This window comes from Salarias fasciatus, chromosome 3 (assembly GCF_902148845.1).
Source record: "Salarias fasciatus chromosome 3, fSalaFa1.1, whole genome shotgun sequence".
NCBI lineage: Eukaryota > Metazoa > Chordata > Actinopteri > Blenniiformes > Blenniidae > Salarias > Salarias fasciatus.
In genome coordinates, this window is record NC_043747.1 from 4835106 (window position 1) to 4856191 (window position 21086).

At 52.0% G+C, this 21086-nt stretch overlaps 1 protein-coding gene across 3 annotated transcripts in view; it reads left to right on the plus strand.

Annotated features, from left to right (window-relative positions):
- The window catches only part of kirrel1a (kirre like nephrin family adhesion molecule 1a), a 28880-nt gene extending 8783 nt beyond the window's left edge, over nucleotides 1-20097 (plus strand). Inside the window, exons 2-15 of one of the 3 annotated variants that reach the window (XM_030085483.1) lie at nucleotides 8378-8527; nucleotides 11313-11462; nucleotides 11541-11698; nucleotides 11811-11961; nucleotides 12266-12371; nucleotides 12465-12613; nucleotides 12742-12869; nucleotides 13725-13851; nucleotides 14044-14144; nucleotides 14846-15062; nucleotides 15141-15248; nucleotides 15382-15509; nucleotides 15805-15918; nucleotides 17902-20097. In XM_030085483.1, the coding sequence (XP_029941343.1) occupies nucleotides 8378-8527; nucleotides 11313-11462; nucleotides 11541-11698; nucleotides 11811-11961; nucleotides 12266-12371; nucleotides 12465-12613; nucleotides 12742-12869; nucleotides 13725-13851; nucleotides 14044-14144; nucleotides 14846-15062; nucleotides 15141-15248; nucleotides 15382-15509; nucleotides 15805-15918; nucleotides 17902-18609 (2495 nt within the window). In that variant the 3' untranslated portion in view covers nucleotides 18610-20097. The remainder of the gene's footprint in view (nucleotides 1-8377; nucleotides 8528-11312; nucleotides 11463-11540; nucleotides 11699-11810; nucleotides 11962-12265; nucleotides 12372-12464; nucleotides 12614-12741; nucleotides 12870-13724; nucleotides 13852-14043; nucleotides 14145-14845; nucleotides 15063-15140; nucleotides 15249-15381; nucleotides 15510-15804; nucleotides 15919-17901) is intronic. The other 2 variants (XM_030085499.1, XM_030085492.1) reach the window with 2 other exon arrangements.
- The last annotated feature ends 989 nt before the right edge of the window (nucleotides 20098-21086 follow it).

A 21086-nucleotide genomic window follows, 5' to 3' on the forward strand; every position in this document is an offset into this window, starting at 1 on the left:
ATGAGCGCCGGCACCTTTCGCGGCGCACAACGGCTCTGAAATGAACAGACAAAGACGGAGGACTAATTGAGGAAAGGCAAGCAGATGTGCTTCAAAGTAGAGAAGGTGGCCCGTAAAGGGAGTAAGGTGAAGGGGGACGAAGGAGCCATAATTTCTCAGTCGATGCCAGCTGGACAAAAGGGAGTCAGTAGGGAACGAGACGGGGGCAAGGCCACAAAGCTCCGGAAGAAAGGAAGAGGGCCCTAAGTGCGAGTCGGTGGGAGGATGGCAAGGTAAAAGATGATGGAGGGAAGGAGCGAGCAGGCAGACAATGCGGCAGACAAAGGCAGGGCGTCTCGGAGCGGGCTCCTTCTGCCCCTAATCTCCCCTCGGCTCCGTCCCCACCTCCAGGAGACACCTTTGTGTTTGACTGACGCGGTGTCGGCGCGCCCAGTGGGTCGCCTCCTTTCACTCCACCCCCCCCCCCCCCCCCCCCCCCCTCCACCTTCCCTCCCTCCACGGTTCTCACTTGTTTCTATAGCCCCGTTGCCATGGCGATGGGTTATTATGGCCGTCCTGCCAAAGCGGCCATGTTGTTGAGTGGAGACAGGCACAGGTGGTAGAGTTCCCACAGACGGGGGAATAGATGAGGAAGCTGCTTGCTGTCGGAGTTCCGACGGATCCATCAGACGCTGGTGGAGGTTGTTTTGAGGCGTTGTGTTGTTGAGTTGTTGAGTTTCTCCCGTGGTGCCTTCAAATGCAATAAGAGATCATCCATTCTCCTCCAGGTGACACCAAAGTCAGGGGACATTCTGGACATGTTTTAGGGATGTATCACTTTGTGTTGCATAGTTCATAGAACATTCTGAACTGTGCTGTAGTGTCTTATCATTCGCGGACATTGCATCACACTGTTATTTTATATCACACATCGCTGCTTATCCATCTCCTACGATGCTTTGTCCAGTTCAGGGTCTTGACCCAATAACAGTTATTATCAGCATTCATAAAAGAGGTGAGGTTTTCTTAGTCCCATTAACATATTATTGACATCTTTGATTCAGATGTGATGGATTGTTTTTATTGTCACTGTCGCTCTTACTACAGCTGTGCAGGAAACATTCCCCCACAAGGAAACAAGAAAAAAACACAACATTGAAAAAAAGTGGTGTTGTTCTGGTTCATTTCATTCGGTGTGTCTTCACCGGTCTTCATTTTGATGGAGCTTGAATGATCTTGAATTGCTTCATCCTTCGGAGAGCATGTGACGCTGTTGAGCATTGCAGTAACTTTGTAACGCCTTGAGATTTTATACTTAGATGCTGTTTTTAGAACTAGTTCGTAGCATTTGAAAAATAAACTATATGACGTTACTTGCATTTTTTCCGTCATATTCAAAGTTCTGTTTTATTTAGAATGTGCAGCGTAAGAATGACGAGTGTGTGGAAGCGGAGTTCATCACGGTTTATTCAGTCTTTTATGATGCTGATATCACAGTTTAGCTGCGTTTCGCTGTCAGCAGTTGGTTGAAACTTGGGGTTTTGTTTTGTTTTTTTCCACAATAGCTTTAAAGAAAGAAGTGTTGTTGTTTTAAGTGTTTCTTTTTGGGATTCTTCTGACTTTCCCAGGGGGACATTGAAGCTTACATTGTATCATGTTGTTTCACAGCCCTCCACAACGTATCACACTGTATCAAATCATGTTGTGCTACCCTGCATTATGATCATATATTATTTTTCTTTGTATTTACATGTAGATACACCTTGGGGGTAGAGTTTGACACAGCATGTAGTTTTGATAGTTGATTATTTTCAGTCGTTTTAGTCTTAAAGTGTACCTACAGAGACTAATAAATGTATTACATCCCAATCTATCAATCTGAATTATGTTGCCGCTTCATTAGTTTTATAAGTTTGACAATGTAGTGTCCTCTGTTGACCTGCACAGTTATTTTTTTTTCACTGAATTATCTGGCTTAAATGCTCAGATCACCGCTTCCAGATTCCCCAGTAGTAGAAACTCGTTGCTTTTTTTCTCATGTTTTTCTGCGAACAGTTTTGATTTGCCACCATGGGCTGAGAGACGGGACCGGAGCCAAAGCTAATAATGAAAATAATTGCTACTTGCAGCTATTTATACATTATTCATCCGGTATATAGAGCAAACATCATGCATAAATGCATCAAAATTGGTGCCGGCTGCATGCAAGCGCGGCGTATATGCATGTATTTATATATACATCCTGGCTGAGTAATGCTGTAGTGCATTAAAGCCTCATATCTCCAGCTTTTCAGGAACTAAAAGGAACAGCGCCGTGTGTGTGTGTGTGTGTGTGTGTGTGTGTGTGTGTGTGTGTGTGTGTGTGTGTGTGTGTGTGTGTGTGTGTGTGTGTGTGTGTGTGTGTGTGTGTGTGTGTGTGTGTGTGTGTGGAGGTTTGCTGACAGATGCATGGAGAGATGCCCTTGATTGACAGCCGAGTGTACGTGTAGTACGGCGTGCGGCGCGCGCCTGACTCAGTGCCGCATGACTCCTATGGCTGCAACCGGGTCCCGAAACAATGATGTCATCCTCCATCACACTTCACAGCTCGGCGAGGACGGACCTCCTCGCCGGCGCCTTTGTTCTGCCGCCTCCCGCATCCCGTTTCCACGGCAGTCTCTCCGTAACGCCGACGCGCCGGCCGCACGCGGCGGGCGAATTCAGACAGATAACAAAATCAATTTGGAGTGGATGGAGGAGAAGCTGGGGAGGGGCGGAGGGGCGGGGGGGGGGGGGGGGGGGGGGGGGGGGGAGGAATAACAGGAGACCGCCTGACTATTAATTGAATAGGTGGAGGGAGGATGAGGTCATAAGATTTTTTTTTTTTTTTTTTCCAGAAAAATGGGTGTACCAAGCAGCGGGGAGGATTTCATCAGACACAGATGCACACACACACACACACACACACACACACACACACACACACACACACACACAGACACGCGGGGTGTGCTCCGCACACACTCGTACAGAAAAACTTTTTTTTTTTGGGGGGGCTGCTACTTTACACGTCAGCTGTTGCTATGGTGACGCAAGTCGGCGATCCAGCTGAAGCGGGGGATTGGCTGGAGAGGAGCAGGGGAGGTAGAAGGAGGCAGGTTGGGGGGGGGGGGTGCAGTGGGGGGGGGGGGGGCAGACACAAAGATAATTAGATCGATGCATAACAATCCATACAAAAGGCATTTTATTTAATAGCTTTGGATTCGCCGAGGCTGAATGCCGCCAGTGGAGCGTCCTCTGCGCGGCATCACGTCCGGCCCCGCTGTCCCGTCCCGTCCCGTCGAGGCGGAGGCGGGCCGGTGTTTTCAAAAAGGTGAAAACAAGCTTCGGCCATCAGCACCTGACAGCAGGCCGTGTTACAAATTGAATTAATTCCTCCCCGGTGCCTCTCAGCTTCACAGCTCCTCCTCTAACGGATACTGAAGGCGGCGCGTACAGGTAGCGGCGTGGACGAGGCGCGCGTCAGCTCGCTCATACCGCTCCTTTTCTTCGCTTGAGCAGCTGCAGAGCGCTTCGCACTGTTTGTCACATTCACCCATTCACACATACGCTGCTGCCCCGCAGCGTCTGTGACCTCCGCTGGGTTTGGCGACTTGCTCAAGGGCATCACAAGTTCGGCTGCATGGGGCAGAAGCTGTTTACAGTCTATTTAAAGGTTTTCAGACTCTGTGTGTGTGCGTGTGTGTGTCTTTGGAGGTGGGGTCCTGTGTGTTTATGATGGCGGTAGTATCAGTATCAGGCCTTCATCTTTTTGTGGTTGATTATTGACCTATGATGTGGTTTTTTTCTGTAAAAAGTTGATTTTTGCTGCACACATCTGAGCCGCGCGGCTTCTAAAAATAGCTCCAGACGTCTTTTACATGCATGTAGCCTTTCGGCAGTTTTCAGATTGACGCTTCATTACCTTGCTGTTTAAACACCATCGTGTGGCGCGAGAGGTTGCCATGGGGCTAAATGGCGGCGGCTTGCTGGCACCGCGCTCTCCGGTGAGTCACCCGGCGAGGCGGCGTGTGCCTCTGGCTCTGCGTCTGCTCTGACGAGCGAGCGAGCGAGCGAGCGAGCGGCCGGTGTTCTCGGCGTCTGCCAGGGGCCGCTGCCCGGGTCCTAATCCCTTCCCAAACTTTGACCGGGGCCCCCGACAGGGAAGCAGGCCGAACGGAGACGGAGACGCTGCGTTGAGTTGACGGTTTTCACTCCGTGTTCAGGAAACCGCCTCGGCGTGTCGATTATACGTTTGGGGTTTCGGGGCGGTCGTGTTGTGTGTGTGTGTTGACAGGAAGTGGTTAGCCCGTGTGGTGAACACTGGGTCATCGTGTGTTTTTTTGTGTGTGTGTGTGTGTGCGTGTGTGTGTGTGTGTGTGTGTGCGTGTGGTCATACGGTCACAGCGCCGCCGTAGCTTCTCGGCGCGGACGCTCGGAGTCTCCCGGTGGCGTCTTGGGGATCGGTGACTCAAGGAAATCAGGACACACTCTAAATTTGTCACTGCAGCATAACCCACATAATGAAAGAATACAAGCTCCCCGTGCACTTGCGCGCGCGCTCTCCCGCCCCTGCCGCTGCCTCTCCGTGTCGATCTCCTTCCCTCAACACACCCGGCACCAGCGCGCACGCTCGTGTTGACAAGTGTTAACTGGGTAATATGGAAATCAGAAGGCGACGAGCACATGTTTAAATGAGTCAGTGTTTTCGGTCCTCAGCCTTTGCATGGCTGTTTTCTCTGCAGATTGTGCACAGCCTCCACTCACGGGCATTCAGCTTGGATTATAGCCGCGGTTTACAGAGGCAGCGGAGGGAATACCTCCAGCTAGCGTATCCGAGGTGGTGGAGGAAAGGATTTGCTTGCCCTCAGGCTACTGTCGAGGTTGCAGGGTAGTTTAAACCCAGCTAAACTCTCTTTACAACGTGTACGTCTGAGAAAAAAGGCTTTTCAAGCCTTTATGAAGGCACAAATCCACGGCGGATATTCCAGTAATTAGCTTTAGAAACATTCGTGTTTTCTGAAATTAGGATGTGCAAATCTCCTTCGTCTACAATTAGCTTCTGTCTATAATGACGTGTTGATCCAGAAGATCTTGCAATCCATGTATGTCCCATCTAATTACCTCCATCCTACTGTTAAAAGCATTTACATACTGCATCTTGACTTCAGAATTTCCATTATAATCTGATAAAAGTGAGCGTCAAAGATTGATTTATGGTTGTGGCCATTTAGGAATGGGAACCAGCGATTTGGGTTTGAGGTAATACTTTTGGTTTAAGTTCATCAGAAGCGTTTCTGCAGCTTGATTTCATGAATCTGCATTCAGGATGTAAAAGTGGGAGGAAAACAGAGAGGTGTCGACTGTCTTAATAATATTCAGTTTTGGATTCACAACCTACAACTTTGCTCCCAGTAAATCAACCCCAGTTGTGAATGTTGTGATGTCTATGCAGTTTGAAATAAATACAATCCTGTTGATGATTCTAATAGCTTCCAGGTTCTTCTTCTAATAAACAGTGCTTCTTCTCTTTCCTCTAACTCGTGCTGGATCCCTCCTCCTCGTTTGGGTCTTCCAAAGCTTCTGACTTCTGCCCTGTGGCCACCAGATCTGAAATAATTAGGGTTTTTTTAATTAATTAAGATTGTTTGATTAGTTAATTTCACAGTTTTTGCGAATTAATTATGATTTATCGCACTTATCTTTTTTTCTATTTGAAGTCGTGGAATTTTAATTCGTGGAGGACGAGCAGGGTTCGGTGGCGGCGTCGCACCGGTTGATGAGGAAGACCTTGAAAGCAGGCTGGTTGGAGTCAGGCGGCGTGGAGGTCACCGCCGTGGCCCCGTTTCCACCTGGCATTGAAACCAGTCTGGAGTGGTTGTGGCGAGGCCAGACGCCGGAGTGTTTCCGCCCGTCGGAATCCAGTCGCCGCTCAGCGTCACTTCCCAAGTTTTAAGACGCATCTTGGAAGAATTCTCCCCGAGGGATTAATAAAGTATTAATATGATAACATAATGTATTGCGCGTGGTGGTAGCGCTGCGATAACGGAACGTCTTCATCACTGCATTAATTATGTAAAAACAGTTTCCCGCTCTGAACTGTGGCTGCAGCAAGCCGCGCTTTTCTTCTTGATTATTCTGTCGGGACGCAGCCTTAAACGTCTTGTTTAGACTAATCACCGTCCAATCATCGCCACTCGTCGTTAAATCTGTAAGAAATATAAAAGATGAAGGAAGAACAAGTATTTCTAATGGGAAATTACAACTTTAAACCAAAAAAACAAGAAAAACCCTGTGTGTTAATCTAAAGTTGTCGTTAAAGACGGCCAAAGGCCGACGGAGAAAGCATTTTAAAGCTTTAATGGCCTCCATATCCTCATAATTTGCAAATTCACTACAGAGATCCTGAGTCCTGGAGGAGGAAATGCTTCGACTGCCGACTGCCAGAAGGAAATTGGAGATTCCTGATTTATCGGAATACAAGCAGTCGAGGTTGCATCAAGTGGTCATTAGAAGAATCATATAACTTTAAATTGATGCATTCGCCCGCTGATGAAATGTACATTTTCCTGCTCCCGCCTCACAGTTCTTCGCTCTCAACCTCTCATAGACAGTCCTTCTTGTTTTCTTCATCTTCATTCATTAATCCAGTTAATCTGGGCATTCCTCTGGGAGCAAATTAGGGATTCATTTAGTTTTTTCTTCCTCATGTCGGGCCCTGAGTTATTCTAGGTATGCGTGCCGCGAAGCTCCATCTGCATCCGATCCCCCCCCCCCTCGCCGTGTATCCTCGCACATCTCCTTTATCTCCCGAATGTTAATGCGCCGCACTGTCAGAAGCCATTGTTGTGATCGGCCCGCAGATCTTTTTGCATGACTGCCTTGCTTTTTGTATTATCAGGGCATATTGTACCTCCGCAAAAAATGGCACCGAATGTGACGTGATAGGGGGAGAGTGCACGTCTGGGGAGAGAGCGACGGCGACCCGAGGGTCACGGCGAGGGTGAGGCGGGTGAGGCGGGAGGTCGGGCGCAGAGGCATATGGCAGTTGTTAAAATATGAGAGCGATGGGAACCTTTGGAAAGGAAAAAAAAAAAGTGCTGGAGGGCTCGGAGGGAGGGAGGGAGCGTGAGGGAAGCAGAGGGGTAAAAGTAGTTGATAAAAAAGGAAAAAAAAAAGTGGAGAGGACATGTGAGAAGGGGAGATGTAAACGGTAGGAGGTGAAGAAAAGGGAGCGAGGGAGGAAAGTGAGAGGAGAGAGAGACGGGCCGGCGTGGGGAACGAGGAAGAGAGAGGGAGAGAAAGTGCTGGAGGGCTGATATTTAATGTGATAAATGAGTTGTGACAGTCCGCCTCTAACCCCCTTCCAACCAGCAAGGAGGAGGAACACAGAAATAGAAAGCATTATGGGTAAAAGGACATATACGGCATTATATATGTATATAGAAAGAAAGCGGCGTGCGCTGTAGCAGAGGGAAAATCAGTTCAGGCAAAAAGGACATCGGTAGACAGCGTTATGGATGTACAAAGTGAAGGAGGCGAGTGGGGATGCATACATATAGGCCGAAAATCCAGGGAGTGGCGCCAAGCCGTTTGGGTAAAGGACACACGAGAAGCGAAGGAGAGGAGGAAGGCCGTGGGTTCACCGTCGACCGACTGCGCCACAGCCGCTCACATAGCAAGAGGGAGAATGAAATAGATGGGGTTGCCTCGTCGGGGCCGTTGGGCGGGCGTCACGTTCTGGAGGGACGGCTAATTAGGAGTTGTGACAGCGCGGCGTGGAACGTGGAGCGGCTTTTTCCATAGTTCCCACCTCGATTCGGTGGCCGTGGCGGCGGACTTCCACAGCGCAGAGAGAGAGAGTCCGGTGGAGACAATGACAGCCACTGTAGCTTCGGTTGGGGAGTGGAAGCCTGGGAGATGACTCATAGGGAGGAATGAAGAGGGGAGAAACGAGGGGAGGGGGGGAGGGGGGGGCGGCACAGCGCAGTTTTTGAAGAAATAAAAGCCAGGAGCGAGAAGAAAATGGGTGTGAGACGCCCCGACGGCTGGAGTTGTCGGGTTTGATCTCGCAGCTCTCCTCTCCTGAGTCAGCACCAACCGCCTCTTCCACTGCTTTCTTCTTCTTCCTCTTCCTCTTCTTCTTCTTCTGATTCCCCCGCTCCCCGACACCTCCGTCTTCTCGCCTAATGGCTGCGAGCCACCGGCGTGATCAAAGGTGGTAGTTATGGCGCTCCGCCGTCGCCGGTCGAAGGCCTCGTTTCTAATCAATAAACCATAAAAGTTAGAGGCAGACAGAGTGCCGTCTGGTTTCTTTATCCCCCCCCCCCCCCCAGTGTTTTTCACAGACTCATCCCCGTCTCTCTCCCCCTCTCTCCAGTGTGGACGGCGAGATTCTCTCAGGAGCCGGCAGACCAGTCGGTGGTGCGGGGCCAGAGGGTGATCCTGTCCTGCGTTGTCTTCAACTACTCCGGCATTGTTCAGTGGACCAAGGATGGGCTGGCTCTGGGCATCGGAGAGGACCTCCGGGGTGAGGCATCACACGCCGGCCCCGGGCCTTCCTCGCCGCGCCGCGCCGCGTCCGCCATGTGACTAAGACGGGTCTCTGCGGAGCTGAGGCTGATCTCTTCGGACTGCAGCCGCTGACGGGCGTCGCTTTAAAGCTGCAGAAGTTACTTTTGTGTTCTGATCTTTTCCGTCCGGCCGTTTTACTGGTGGAAAGTGGAGGAAAGACTTGCAGTCATGGTTTTTTTTTTTTTTTTTTTTTTTTTTCCCACTGTTAGAATCCAGCAAGATGTCGTAATAAGCGTTATAGCTATGGCTCTGGAGCTAGCATAGCGCAGCGTCGGTCCTCCATAGTCCTGAATCATCTCTTCATCTGTCCGGCAGGCCTCCGTCCCATCGGACAGATAAAACCCCGCTATTTATAGCCTCTCCTGCAGCCCGGCGAACTCCTGAGGGCCCGCCGTCGCTCCCTCGCTCCGGCTGTTAAGACTCAGGTGTGGCGGAGGTCTCCGGGTCCGGGCAGCAGCTTGAGACCGCCCGACCTCCGGCGTGGAGGAGCGATGCACGGCAGAAACCGCCGTCCTCACGCTGAAAAACATGGCGGACGTCTAACTCAGTGTTGCATCAAACCAAAAAAAAACAGGAAATGCGTGTTCAGGTGGCGTTTAGAAAGACTATACGGCCGTACTACTAAAACTTTCTAGCGTTTGTGACGCTCCCGCTCAGGAAAAGTGTGCTGGTAGTTTGAAAACGGACTAAATTTGCTAAGCAGACGCGATCAGCTGTCCCAGCTCTGCTCACCGCCGTGTGTTTTTTTTTTCCAGGGGTCTTTCCAGCGTCAGCACCACATTATTTATTTGCGGTCGTCTGATTGTATGCTGACGAAATGTTTCTTTTTTTCCCCCCCCCCGCCCGCTGAATGTTTTAGCCGCCGCCGGACCGAGCGAGCAGACGGACCACAGCGAGACACCTTAACTGCCACAGCAGATACCCCGTCACTTCCTCCGCCCCGGCTAAATTTAGCAGTCGACGGGGGTTAGCGGGCTGCCTGGCCCCGGGGCACGCGGGGCGGACTGACACCCTTCGTTTCGGTTGGAGCGGCGTCACGTCACCACCTCTGTCGCACGGCACGGCGGCTGACACTGACTGGCTGATGTCGGAGCTCGATTAGCCTCGCTCTCCTCTCCCTTTCCTCGGTTTCTTTCTTTTTTTTTTTGTTCCGGTTTGATTTTGCGTGACACTGACGAAACTCGAGGCGCAGCGCCGCGTCTCACGGCCGGGTTGCGCGGCGTCTGCAGAATTGCGCTGATGAGCCCGGAGGGGTTATACGCCGGGGCGGCGCAATTACTGGTGAAAACAAGTGGGCATATTTTTAACCGCCGGGTCCGGAGGCGGCCGGCGGCCCGTGTGTCATCCCGCCGCCGCCGCCGCTTCCCGCTCGCAGTTTCCTCTGCCTCTCCTCACTTTTTTTTTGTTTCGCCAATTGTTCCCATTTTCTTTTCCTTCCATCTCTCCGTCGCGGCGACGAGCCGAATCCCCGTGACTCCGGATCCTCTCCTCCTCTTCCTCTCGTCTGTCGTGCTATTCCTTTGCGACCTCTTCATCACAGATCCCTCGTTCTCTCCCGCACCGACTCCTCGCTTCATATTCCTCTTTTAACTTGTCGAGCTCGTCCTCGCAGCTCCACACACACACACACACACACACACACACACACACACACACACTGTCAGTCCTCCTGCCTGTCCTTGTCTGTCCCTTCTCTGTTTTCTTCCTCTCTTTCTTTCTGCTCGTTTCTATCATCTTATTACCGTAATGGTTCAGTGATTCAAGCCCAAGCCTCTTTAAAAACCAGGGACATGTGAATGAACACTGGCCACTTCATGCTTATATACACTGTGTGTGTTGTTTTGCGTGTGAGGCTCTGTCCCTCGCCGCCGCCGCCGCCTCCACCCCCCCTCCATCCCCCCTCCACCCACCCACCCACTCTCCTTCCCTTGGCTTTTCATACGCCTTCTCGCCCTCGACATTTCACATGCAAATGCACGTACACGCATCCACACACATGCACCAACGCATGCAGAAGAGCAAGGACGCGCAAGGTTAGGCGGGCGGCGGAGAGCGCGGCTCGCAGGGCCGCACGTGCGCGCACGTCGGTCCGGGCGGAGGGGGGGAAATTTCACATGCGATCTGCGTCTGGGCAGCAGACATGAATTCTGCACCAGCGACCGGAGTGGATTTGAGTCCTCTAAAACGTTGCTGTCATCATGCATTCATCTTTTCCCCGCCGCCGATAGAGGAGAGCGTGGCTGCCACCTAATGGTGAGAATGCTGGGCAGCGACACAGCTGGGCTGTGTGTGTGTGTGTGTGTGTGTGTGTGTGTGTGTGTGTGTGTGGGTGAGGCGAATGGGGGAAGGGAAAGGGAGGATCGGGACGGCTGTGTCGTGTGTGTGTGTGTGTGTGTGTGTGTGTGTGCAGATCAGGGAAATGTGTGAATGTCTGCTGAAGCGTTTGTCTCCGTGCGTGTCGCTGGCCGTGCGTCTCGGCCGAGGCTGGAAAAGTCTCACTTCATGCATGACAGAGATCCGATCGGCTGCAACACGCTGCGTGGTGTCAGGGGTGTGTGTTTAAAAAAAAAAAATACTCGCAACACAGGACTGAGCCGCCGGAATGAAGCCTGCCGCCATGTTTGAATAGAAATCTGTGGTTTTCAGGAAGGAAATTCCAAACATTTTCAGGTTTTTCTCGAATTAATGCTTGGTTTGTGTGTGTGTGTGTGTGTGTGTGTGTGTGTGTGTGCGCGTTGCAGCCTGGCCCAGGTACCGCGTGCTGCGGGTGCAGGAACTGGGTCAGTACAACCTGGAGATCCTGTCGGCGGATCTGTCCGACGACTCCCTGTACGAGTGTCAGGCGCCGGACGCCGCCCTGAGGTCCAGGAGGGCCAAACTCACCGTCCTCAGTGCGTCCACACACACTCTCAGCTGTGTCATGTGTGTGTGTGTGTGTGTTTCTAACCGTGCCGTCTCGCCTGCTCCAGTCCCCCCGGACGACCCGGTGATCGACGGCGGCCCCGAGGTGCTGCTGAACGCCGGGGAGTCCTACAACCTGAGCTGCGTGTCTCGAGGCGCCAAACCGCCGTCCATGATCGAGTGGCTGAAGGACGGCCTGCCGATAGACGGCGCCGTCAGCGCCACCGTAAGCCTCCTGACCCAAAACACACACACACACACCCACCAAACATCCAACGTTTAGACGGAGAAGCAGAAGGATGCGGGCGCTCAGTCGTCTTCTGCCGTGTCGCCTGCAGGAGGTGCTGTCGGACAGGAAGAGGGTGACCACGCGCAGCTACCTGCCCATCCACCCCGTGGACACCGACACCGGCAGGACCTACAGCTGCGTGGCCACCAACCTGGCCGTCCCCACCGGGAAGAACACCACCGTCACGCTCAACGTGCACCGTGAGCGCCACTCACCAAACTCCACCGACTGGCGGGGTCGCAGTAATGGTCGTGTAATGCCTCTCTGTGCCACTAGGGGGTGTAGTGAGTCCTCATTCTGACACTCTGGCCCAGAGGAACTGAAACGTTCTGAGTGAAAATGTAAAGTTTTAACCTCTGAGGAGCTGTGGAGACGAGCGACTCACTGCTGCCCCCCGGTGCTCACAGGGTGAATTAAGCGACGCAGCGCAGCCATTTGGCCTGCACCGCCTGTTCAGATTGTGGAGCTGTTCCGTGAGTCTCCCCGGCTCTCTCTCCCCTCCAGATCCACCGACTGTGACCTTGTCCATTGAGCCTCGCTCTGTCCTGGAGGGGGACCGAGTCACCTTCACCTGCCAGGCTCACGCCAACCCTCCCATAATGGGCTACAGGTCTGCTGCCGTCTCCTCTCCTCGCCGGGCCTCTTAAAGCCGCACCGCCGTTTTTTTTTATTTACAACCGTAACCTGTGTGTTTGGATCCCAGGTGGGCGAAGGGTGGCGTGGTGCTGCAGGGCGCCCGGGAGAACGTGTTCACCACCAAGGCCGACCACTCCTTCTTCACCGAGCCCGTCTCGTGCCTGGTCTTCAACGCGGTGGGGAAGACCAACGTCAGCATCCTGGTGGACGTCCACTGTGAGTCACACACTCCCCCGGTCTGGAGCCGGCCGGCGTGGAACACACAGCCGAGCGGCCTGCTGCACTAATACTCACACACAACAAACCGCATGCTCTCTCTCCCTCCCTCTCCCTCTCTCTCTCAGTCGGCCCGATCCTGCTGGTGGAGCCGCAGCCTAAAACGGTGGACGTGGACTCCGACGTCACCCTGAACTGTAAATGGGCCGGAAACCCTCCGCTCACGCTCACCTGGTTCAAAAAGGGTTCGAACATGGTGAGGAGCCGGGGGGGCCACGCTCGTTTCAGTTACACTGCTCTGTAGAACGACGGAACAGCTGAGTCTTTACAGATAGTTTCAACTTCTCACTTTTTCATGATCTGCATGTCACAAAAAGTTCAGTAGTAAAGTCGTGTGTACAAACACAGTAATTCCTATTTTAGCCTTTTTTTTAGTTATTCTTATCAGGATTTATGATAAAAAAACAATAGAAGACTGATTTTTCCTGTCACTCCCAATGTTTTTTTAAAAAGACAACACTATTTTAGAATAATAACCATTTAATTACTTTTATATTCAGTTGCCTTTTTCCAAAAAAACTCCATAAATTGGCTCATAAATTTTCCTGTAGCAGTAGTCGTGACCCTAAATCCATTTAATGCTGCTTTTCAGTGAATCTAAATCTGTTATTTTACTGAAAACAGCTCAGATTTTCACAGTTAGTGTTTATGCAGTGTGTTTAAACAGGCTGATAATACATATTTAGATGAACTTTGTGAAGATAATGAGCTAGCGTGCGGAAATAACGGCGTTTTCCCGCCGCGGAGTCGCATCAGGACGCCTCCCTTCAGCGGCTCTGAGCGTAACGAAGCGAGCCTCCGCAGTCAGGTCGGGTTAACGGTCCGCCGTCGGAGGCGGCGGCAGCCAGAAGGCAGGAATGCGGCTCGTAGGTGTGTGTAAACATCACCGCCACTTCCTCCGGCGACCGGCTGCCCGGCTCCGACCCGCCACGCTTCCAGGAGTCGGGGGTTTTAAAATCACCTCCAGCATTTAAAAACAGATGACCCGCTGTTCATGTACATTTTTGTTGATCCTTCTCGTTTATCGTTGTCGTTATTTTCTCTCCTTCAGGTTCTGAGCAACAGCAACCAGCTGTACCTGAAGTCGGTGAGCCAGGCGGACGCCGGTCAGTACGTCTGCAAAGCCATCGTCCCCCGGATCGGCGTGGGGGAGACGGAGGTCACGCTCACCGTCAACGGTCAGCAGGCGCCGCTAGATTAGATGTGTCACTTTCTTTCAGAAAGGTCAGCTTGTCTGTAATTGGGAGGCGTTTTATTTTTTTTAATTCTTTCTGAGCGGGTAATAAGGTCAAGGGGAGGGGGGGGTGGGGGGCTTGAAGCTGATTCCTGCGGATGGTTGTGTGTAAAGGTTCCGTCTCTCGCCCCTGCAGGTCCTCCCATCATCTCCAGCGATTCGGTGCAGTACGCCGTGCGGGGCGAGCGGGGAGAGGTGAAGTGCTACATCGCCAGCACGCCGCCGCCCGACAAGATCGTGAGTAACGCGTGAAAACGTCCAGATTATTTGCCCCGGCGTCAATTATTCAAGCGAGCAGAAGGTTGCGTTTTTCCACCCTGGCGGCAGTTTCGCTCGCGCTCCACCTTTCCCTCCGTCCTGAATGGCTCTCCGCCGGCGCGGCGGGCGCTTTTAGGCGCTTGTCCCCTTTCCTTTCCGAGCGGTGACTCACCCTCAGACTCCCCTCCGATGTTCCTCCATCCCGTCACATAAACAAACCGACGCTAAGCCGCTCCGCTTTTAGCTCCCCCGCCCGGCGAGCGGGCGGGCGAGCGGCGCTTCCCCGGCTCCCCCGCCTCGGCCAGTGATCCGTCCTGACTTGGCGCCGCCGCCGCCGCGCTCCTTTTAATGCAGGCGGCGGAGGCCGGGACGGAAAAAGGGGGGATTTATAAAATATAAAAGGACGGCGGAGGAACAGTTGTCCCAGTAAACGCCACTGCAGGAGATTCTCCTTCCCCGGAATAAGTGGGCAGATTATGGGAACATGTGGGCTCATGCATAATTGACCCGGCGCCGCACGGCGCCGCGCTGCTGAATTATACAGCTGCTCTTAGTGGCTCTGCAGCCGGGAGGACGTGCCGGATCCTCGCTCTGCTGCCAACTTCCACACAAACTGTTGCGGGTGACGGGCGGAACATGCAAACTCCGTGTGTGTGTGTGTGTGTGTGTGTGTGTGTTAGGTGTGGGCGTGGAAGGAGAACGTGTGGGAGAAGGAGAAGGGCACGCTGCTGGAGCGCTACACGGTGGAGCAGAGCAAGCCGGCGGCGGAGGGCGGCGGCGTCCTCTCCACCCTCACCATCAACAACGTGATGGAGTCCGACTTCCTGTCCACCTACAACTGCACGGCCTGGAACGCCTTCGGCCCCGGCACCATGATCATCTCGCTGGAGGAGATGGGTGCGTCCGCCGCGCCGCTCCTCGTTCTGAAAGAAAAGAGCTGAAAATTAAAGTTTTTTTGTTTCTTCTCTGTTTCAGAGGACATTACGGTGGGGATCATCGCCGGCTGGACCGTCGGCTGCACCGTCCTCCTCTTCATCTTCCTGCTGGTTCTTGTTCTGATCTTCTACCGGCAGCGCAAAGGCAGTGAGTCCGTCTCTCCTTTTTACTTCCCGCTGAAACGCAGAGTGTGAGGATTTCCACGCCTGGAGAAGCTGGAAAAGCAAAGAGAAAGCAGATCCCCGCCGCTGACGGACGGGCCGTGTGTTTTCCCCCGCAGGTCGGCGCGGGGTCACGCTGGGTAAGCCCGACATCAAGGTGGAGACCATCAACAAGGAGAGCCACAGCTTGGAGGAGGACTCCGGCAGCGTGTCCACGGCCTCGCGCATGGTCAAGGCCATGTACTCGGTGAGCAGCGGCAGGGCGCCGGCGTTCCTCCGCCCGGACTGTTGACACAGCCTGTAGCCGTAGAAAAAAAAACCCAGATTAACTCAGTAACCTCTCCACTCAAACACAAACACTGTGATTTCTCCCTTTCTTAATCCTTCTTTAACACTTTTATTACCATTCTCTCCTCTTTTCCCTTCTGTTGCCTTTCTTCCTTCTCCTGTTTTTTTTTTTTTGTTGTGGCACTTTTTATTTTTCTTTCTTTCTTTTTCTTTCTTTTTTCTTTTTTTTTTTTCGTTGTTGTTTGACGCTTTAGTTTCTTCCCTCTGTGTCCTTCTCTCCCTCCAATCAGCCCTTTAAAGACGACATAGAGCTGAAGTCCGACCTCCGCAGCGACACCCTGGACACCCGGCAGGAGTACGACCTCAAGGTGAGACCGGATCGTCAGAGAAACCACGAAACGATCTCAAATTATTCGTTCATTTTTAAGCCAGTTGTCTATTTTGACAGTTAATTTAAAGGTATAGTAAAGCACACATATATGAGAAGAAGATCTTTTTTTTGTGTGGTGTGAATTTGAATGAATTTTTACTTTGGAAGGTAAATGGTGGACTTCCTGTTGGACTGAGTTCAGGGATGTCGGTGCGAGATATTTAGGCCTTGATGAGACGAACCAGCGAGCGTTGGTTTGATCTCTCTACGATATTCCTACAGGCCGCGGTGGCCAGTTTAGTGTCTAGGTGGCGCTAGAGAGCTAATTTTTTTTTGCATTGATTTGGTTCATTTTTCCATTTTACCAAATGTTTCGCCGGTCATGACATGCGCGCCAGGTTTGGTGCGTTTTGGTTCGGGTTTATTGGTTTTAACAAACACTAGAGGAACAACACTGACCCCTAGTGTTTCCGATCAGAACTGCAGTCTAAATGGAAAACGACAGATAGCCTGGAGTAAATATATTTAGTACTGCGGTTTGCTCTTTTGTTTTTTCCCCTGCTGTGAGTCAACTTTTCTCTCTGATTACTTTCACTGAAAGGCGGAACAAAGCGACGCGGCCCCAATCGAGACCATTTTCTCCAAAGAACCGAGTTCAAGACGACTAATACTGATTTAGCGGGCATGAATCATTCACACTCTTTGACACGGCGAGGTTGGGCGAAGGTGATGGATGCGTTTTTTTTCTTTTTCACGCGAGGAGCTGCCAAATCGCTCCCCTGGAACTCCCCGCCATGAATATTTCGTGAGGGCGAGCGCGCCGCCCCTCGAGCCGGAGCGCCGCCTCGGATCACCGTGAAGGAAGTCAGACATGAATCCACCCCAGGAGGTGGTTAGATCACCCCGACAGCCCTCTCTCTCCCTCGCTCGCTCGCTCGCTCTCTGTTTTAAACTTCACTTTCCCTGCGCCGCCTGAAGCGCCGGAGCATGCCGAACAGAGCGGGGCGGAGAGGCGGCAGGACGGAGCCAGTTCTGCTTCTGTTTCCTTAGAATCGGTGAATTAGCGTCCGTCTGCAGTTGTTGTTGTTGTTTTTTATATTCCTGAGCCTGACGTTAAACGGGGCAGACGTTAGCTTGTTAGAATAGTTGATCACGGTTCTACTTAAAGCCCAGGAATAGCGTGTGTGTGTGTGTGTGTCGGCTGAGTCATTTGTGTGGACGCCAGGCTGCAGGGAGAGACGCTACAAATTTCTCAATGTGTGAGATCAAGCTTATTTTTTTTTATACTGCGCAGCTTCAAAGCCCCACAAATAAACACGGTTTGTCTTTATTTATTTTGCATGGGTTTATTTTTTATTCATTTTTTTTTAATTTCAGCTTGTTTCTCGCTTGTATTAAAAGTGTATTTGGAGTTTATTCTTTGTGACACTGAGTCCAAACAAGCACTGATGTTCGATTTATGGTAATGTACTGTATTGGCCCGACTATAGGACGACTCTGATTATAAGACGACCCCTATTGTTCAAATATCGTTTTGTGAAAATAAAAATATGTTGAAGACAATACGGTTACTCATAAAAACAACTTTTTAATGTGCAATTATTCCAGGAAAACTCACAACAGAGATAACATTTCATGTGATTTAAGATCAAGAAATATTACTGCAGTTATTAAAGCGGGGTTTGCTTACTGGTCACCGGTACTTTGGCTCCCTCTAGTGGCGCGGATGTGTAACGACAGTCTAGTCCTCGATTATAGCGTGACCCCGTTTTTGAGAATATAATTTCTGGAATAAAATATCGTAATATAGTCGGGCCAATACGGTGCTTCATTATAAACAAAATGTTGATTTGGTGTTAAAATGATGTATTGATTAAAAAATGAAGAACATCTCCGATTTTCTTCATTTTTTTTAAACCCATTTTTACCTTTACCATCAGATAATTCCAAAACGCTTCATTCTTGCTGCTCTCCCCTCCAGGACCCCACCAACGGCTACTACAACGTCCGCGCCTCCACCCACGACGAGGTGCGCCCGGCCTCCCGCTCCACCATGCACTACTCGGACTACCGCTCGCCGACGGGGACGCCGGGCGGCGCCGCGTCCATCAGCAGCAGCACGGGGGGCTCGGGGGCCGCGGCCGGCGGGGCCGGCGGCGGCGGCGGCGGCGGCGCCCCCGTGCCCGTGCCCCCGGGGCCCCTCACCTCGCCGGGCCGCCCGCAGGCCTGCTACGACCCGCGGCCGCCCTCCAGACTCTCCCACATCAGCTACGCCCAGTTCAACACCTTCACCCGCGGCGGCGGCCAGAGCCAGCAGGGCCCGGCCAACCCGCCGCCGCCGGCCGGCGCCGACTTCCCCGGCGACTGCAGCCTGCTGGACTCCGCCTCCCAGCTGGCCTACGACAACTACAGCTACCCCTCCCACTACCCGACCTACCGCATGGGCTTCGCGCCGTCCAGCCTGGCGCCGCTGGAGGCCGGCCCCTCCTACGAGATGTACGGCGTGGGGAGCCCCGGCGGCGTGGGCGGCCCCGGCGTGGGCGTGGGCGTGGGCGCCGGGGGCCCCGCCCCCGCGGGCTCGGAGCCCGGACTGGGCAAATACGGCAGCTCCACCCGCTTCTCCTACACCTCGCAGCACTCGGACTACTCCCACAGCCGCCACACGCAGCGCATGCAGACTCACGTGTGAGACGCGGCGTCCGAGCCGGGCGGGCGGCGGGAGGCGGCTTATAAATAGTGTCACACACATTCACACACGCACACACACACATCCACACACTGCATAACACTTCAAAACACACACACACACACACACACAGACACACACATGCACAAATCAGAAACCCGTGGAGGACGGGGGCGGGCCGGGGAAGGGAAATTCCACGCAGTCCTGAATTCCCTCGCTGCCGATGTGTTTGGAGAAGAGAGCTCTGAGAGAGCGGACCGCGCAAGTCACAATCACGAGAGGAGGACGAGGAGGAGGACGGGAGGCCACGGCCTTCGCCGTGTGGGACCGACTTTGTGTCACGATGAGAGACGAGCGTCTCGCAGCAGACGGACTGTCAGACAGAAACCTCCGCCGGTGCTCGCCGTCCCTTCCATCCGCCGCTCGCCTTCTTGGTGGAGCGCGCGTGGACGGAGTCTGCTCAGCGTCACTGCTGCTGCAGGGGGAGGGAAGGCGGCGGGAGGTGTGTGTGTGAGTGAGTGAGTGTGTGTGTGTGTGTTGAGGCTTCGGGAAGGTTCGCCATCATTTTGCACTGCATCCACGGTTATTCATGCTTAGACGTCCTTTCTGATCGATGTCCGGGGTGCGATTTGCCGAAGGGGGGGTGGTGGGGGGGTCTGCATGTTCCCCTCCGGCAGTGGGAGATGGACGCCTCTTCACCAGCAGAACATTCCGCAGTGTTTCCAGTGAGAAATGGAGCAAAGCTTTAAGCAGGTCGGCCGCCACATGGGTCCAAATGAAGGAAGAAAAAAGACAAAGTTCTGTGCAATGAGGCTCCGTTTTCCGTTGGAAACGCTTCGCTTTCTGATCAAAACTTCCACTTCACCTCCGTCTCTGTTTACTCGGAGAGCAAACAGCCTAACTTCAGTGACTTCTGATTTTTGCACAACAGCTAACTTTATGATTCTTCACTATATTCTGACATTCAGTTCCTTCTGCTGGGGGAAATGCTCGCCGCCCCCCTCTGCTGGCCTCCTCCCGAATCGCGCCCCGCCCGCATCTGTGCGTTTTTACGTCTCCTTTTTATTTGCACACCGAGACTAGAGCTTTGTATTCTATTTTTTGAACATTACAGAATTATTTTTGTCTATGTATAAACGTGTAACGTGTACGTAAACGGACCAAAAGTGGGAGCGGCGAGCGAGGAGGGCGGTTCCAGGACGAGAGACAGGTGCATCAGTGCGTCGACCTAGTGCCAAGTGTTCATGTTGTTCTCCACCGCAGACCGCATATATGCAGTAGGAGCTCCTTCTATCGGCCTCCAGTCGCCCCAGACGCTTCTTTTCTTCCCTGTTATTTGGGGGAAAAAAGAAACGACAAGCCGGGCGCCGACGGAGAGAGAGAACAAACAGATGTTGGGTTTAGAGTGGCCTTATCGGGGAACCTGTCATACATTTCCATTTTTGAATCATTCCTCATTGTCAGTCTGCCAAATAATATAATAATAATAATGAAGAAGAAGAAGAAAAAAAAAAAGAGAAATGAAGCGACCAGAGGAGGAGAATGTGTCGGAGAGAGAGAGAGAGAGAGAGAGAGAGGTTCGACGAAACGCTCGTCCACAAATATTGACATGTAGTAGTGTGTGACCGGCAGAGTGTGTGGGAGTGCGAGTGTGAGCGAGGGGCAGGTGCGTGGGCGCGCACATCGATTTGTACAGCGTGTTTGTATAGACGTGTGAATGGGTGCGCGCACGAGCGTGTGAGCGTGTGTGTGTGTGTGGAGAGCATACTACTGTATGCCTGACTGTTGTATGCATGTCTGTGTGTATACAGTGAGTGTGTGTCCAAGCCCGAGGGTGCGTGTGTGTGTGTGTGTGTGTGTGTGTTACAGTATATGTCCATATCATTTCTCTCACAATCCTGTTCCAGTACTTTTATACCTCTGGTAGGACTGTATCCTGTATTATTGTGTCTTTGAATTTAGAAGAATCCAATGTTTATCTTATTGTACTGTTCTTCGTAGCAAGGAGAAAACTGTTCAAAAGATGTACAACGAACGTTATCAAACTCATTTTTTAATTTCATTATCTTCAATATTTTTTAAAAATGGTATGTAATTATTTTTCCACAGTATTACATAAATAAAAGCACTGTTTTTTATAATAGTCTTGCTTCGGTTGTCTCTAACTATCTCTTGTGTACACTCTTAATCTGTTTTTATGTGTCATTGCATGAATATTTTGACAAAAAAAAAAAAACACAGGATGGTGTGACTGATGGGGTCAGGAAGACTAAATCATGTACAAACATAAAACAACAACAAGAAAACCCAACACAGCACATCATGCTGTTCAGCCACAGGGTGACGTGATCAGGAGCCACAGATCTTCTGTCTGTCTTGACAGTTTTCAGCCACAAGACGAGATCAAACCAACCAAATTCAACCGAAAGCATCTCAAAGTGTTTTACTCTGACTTTAATCTCAGACTTTGTCCTCATTCA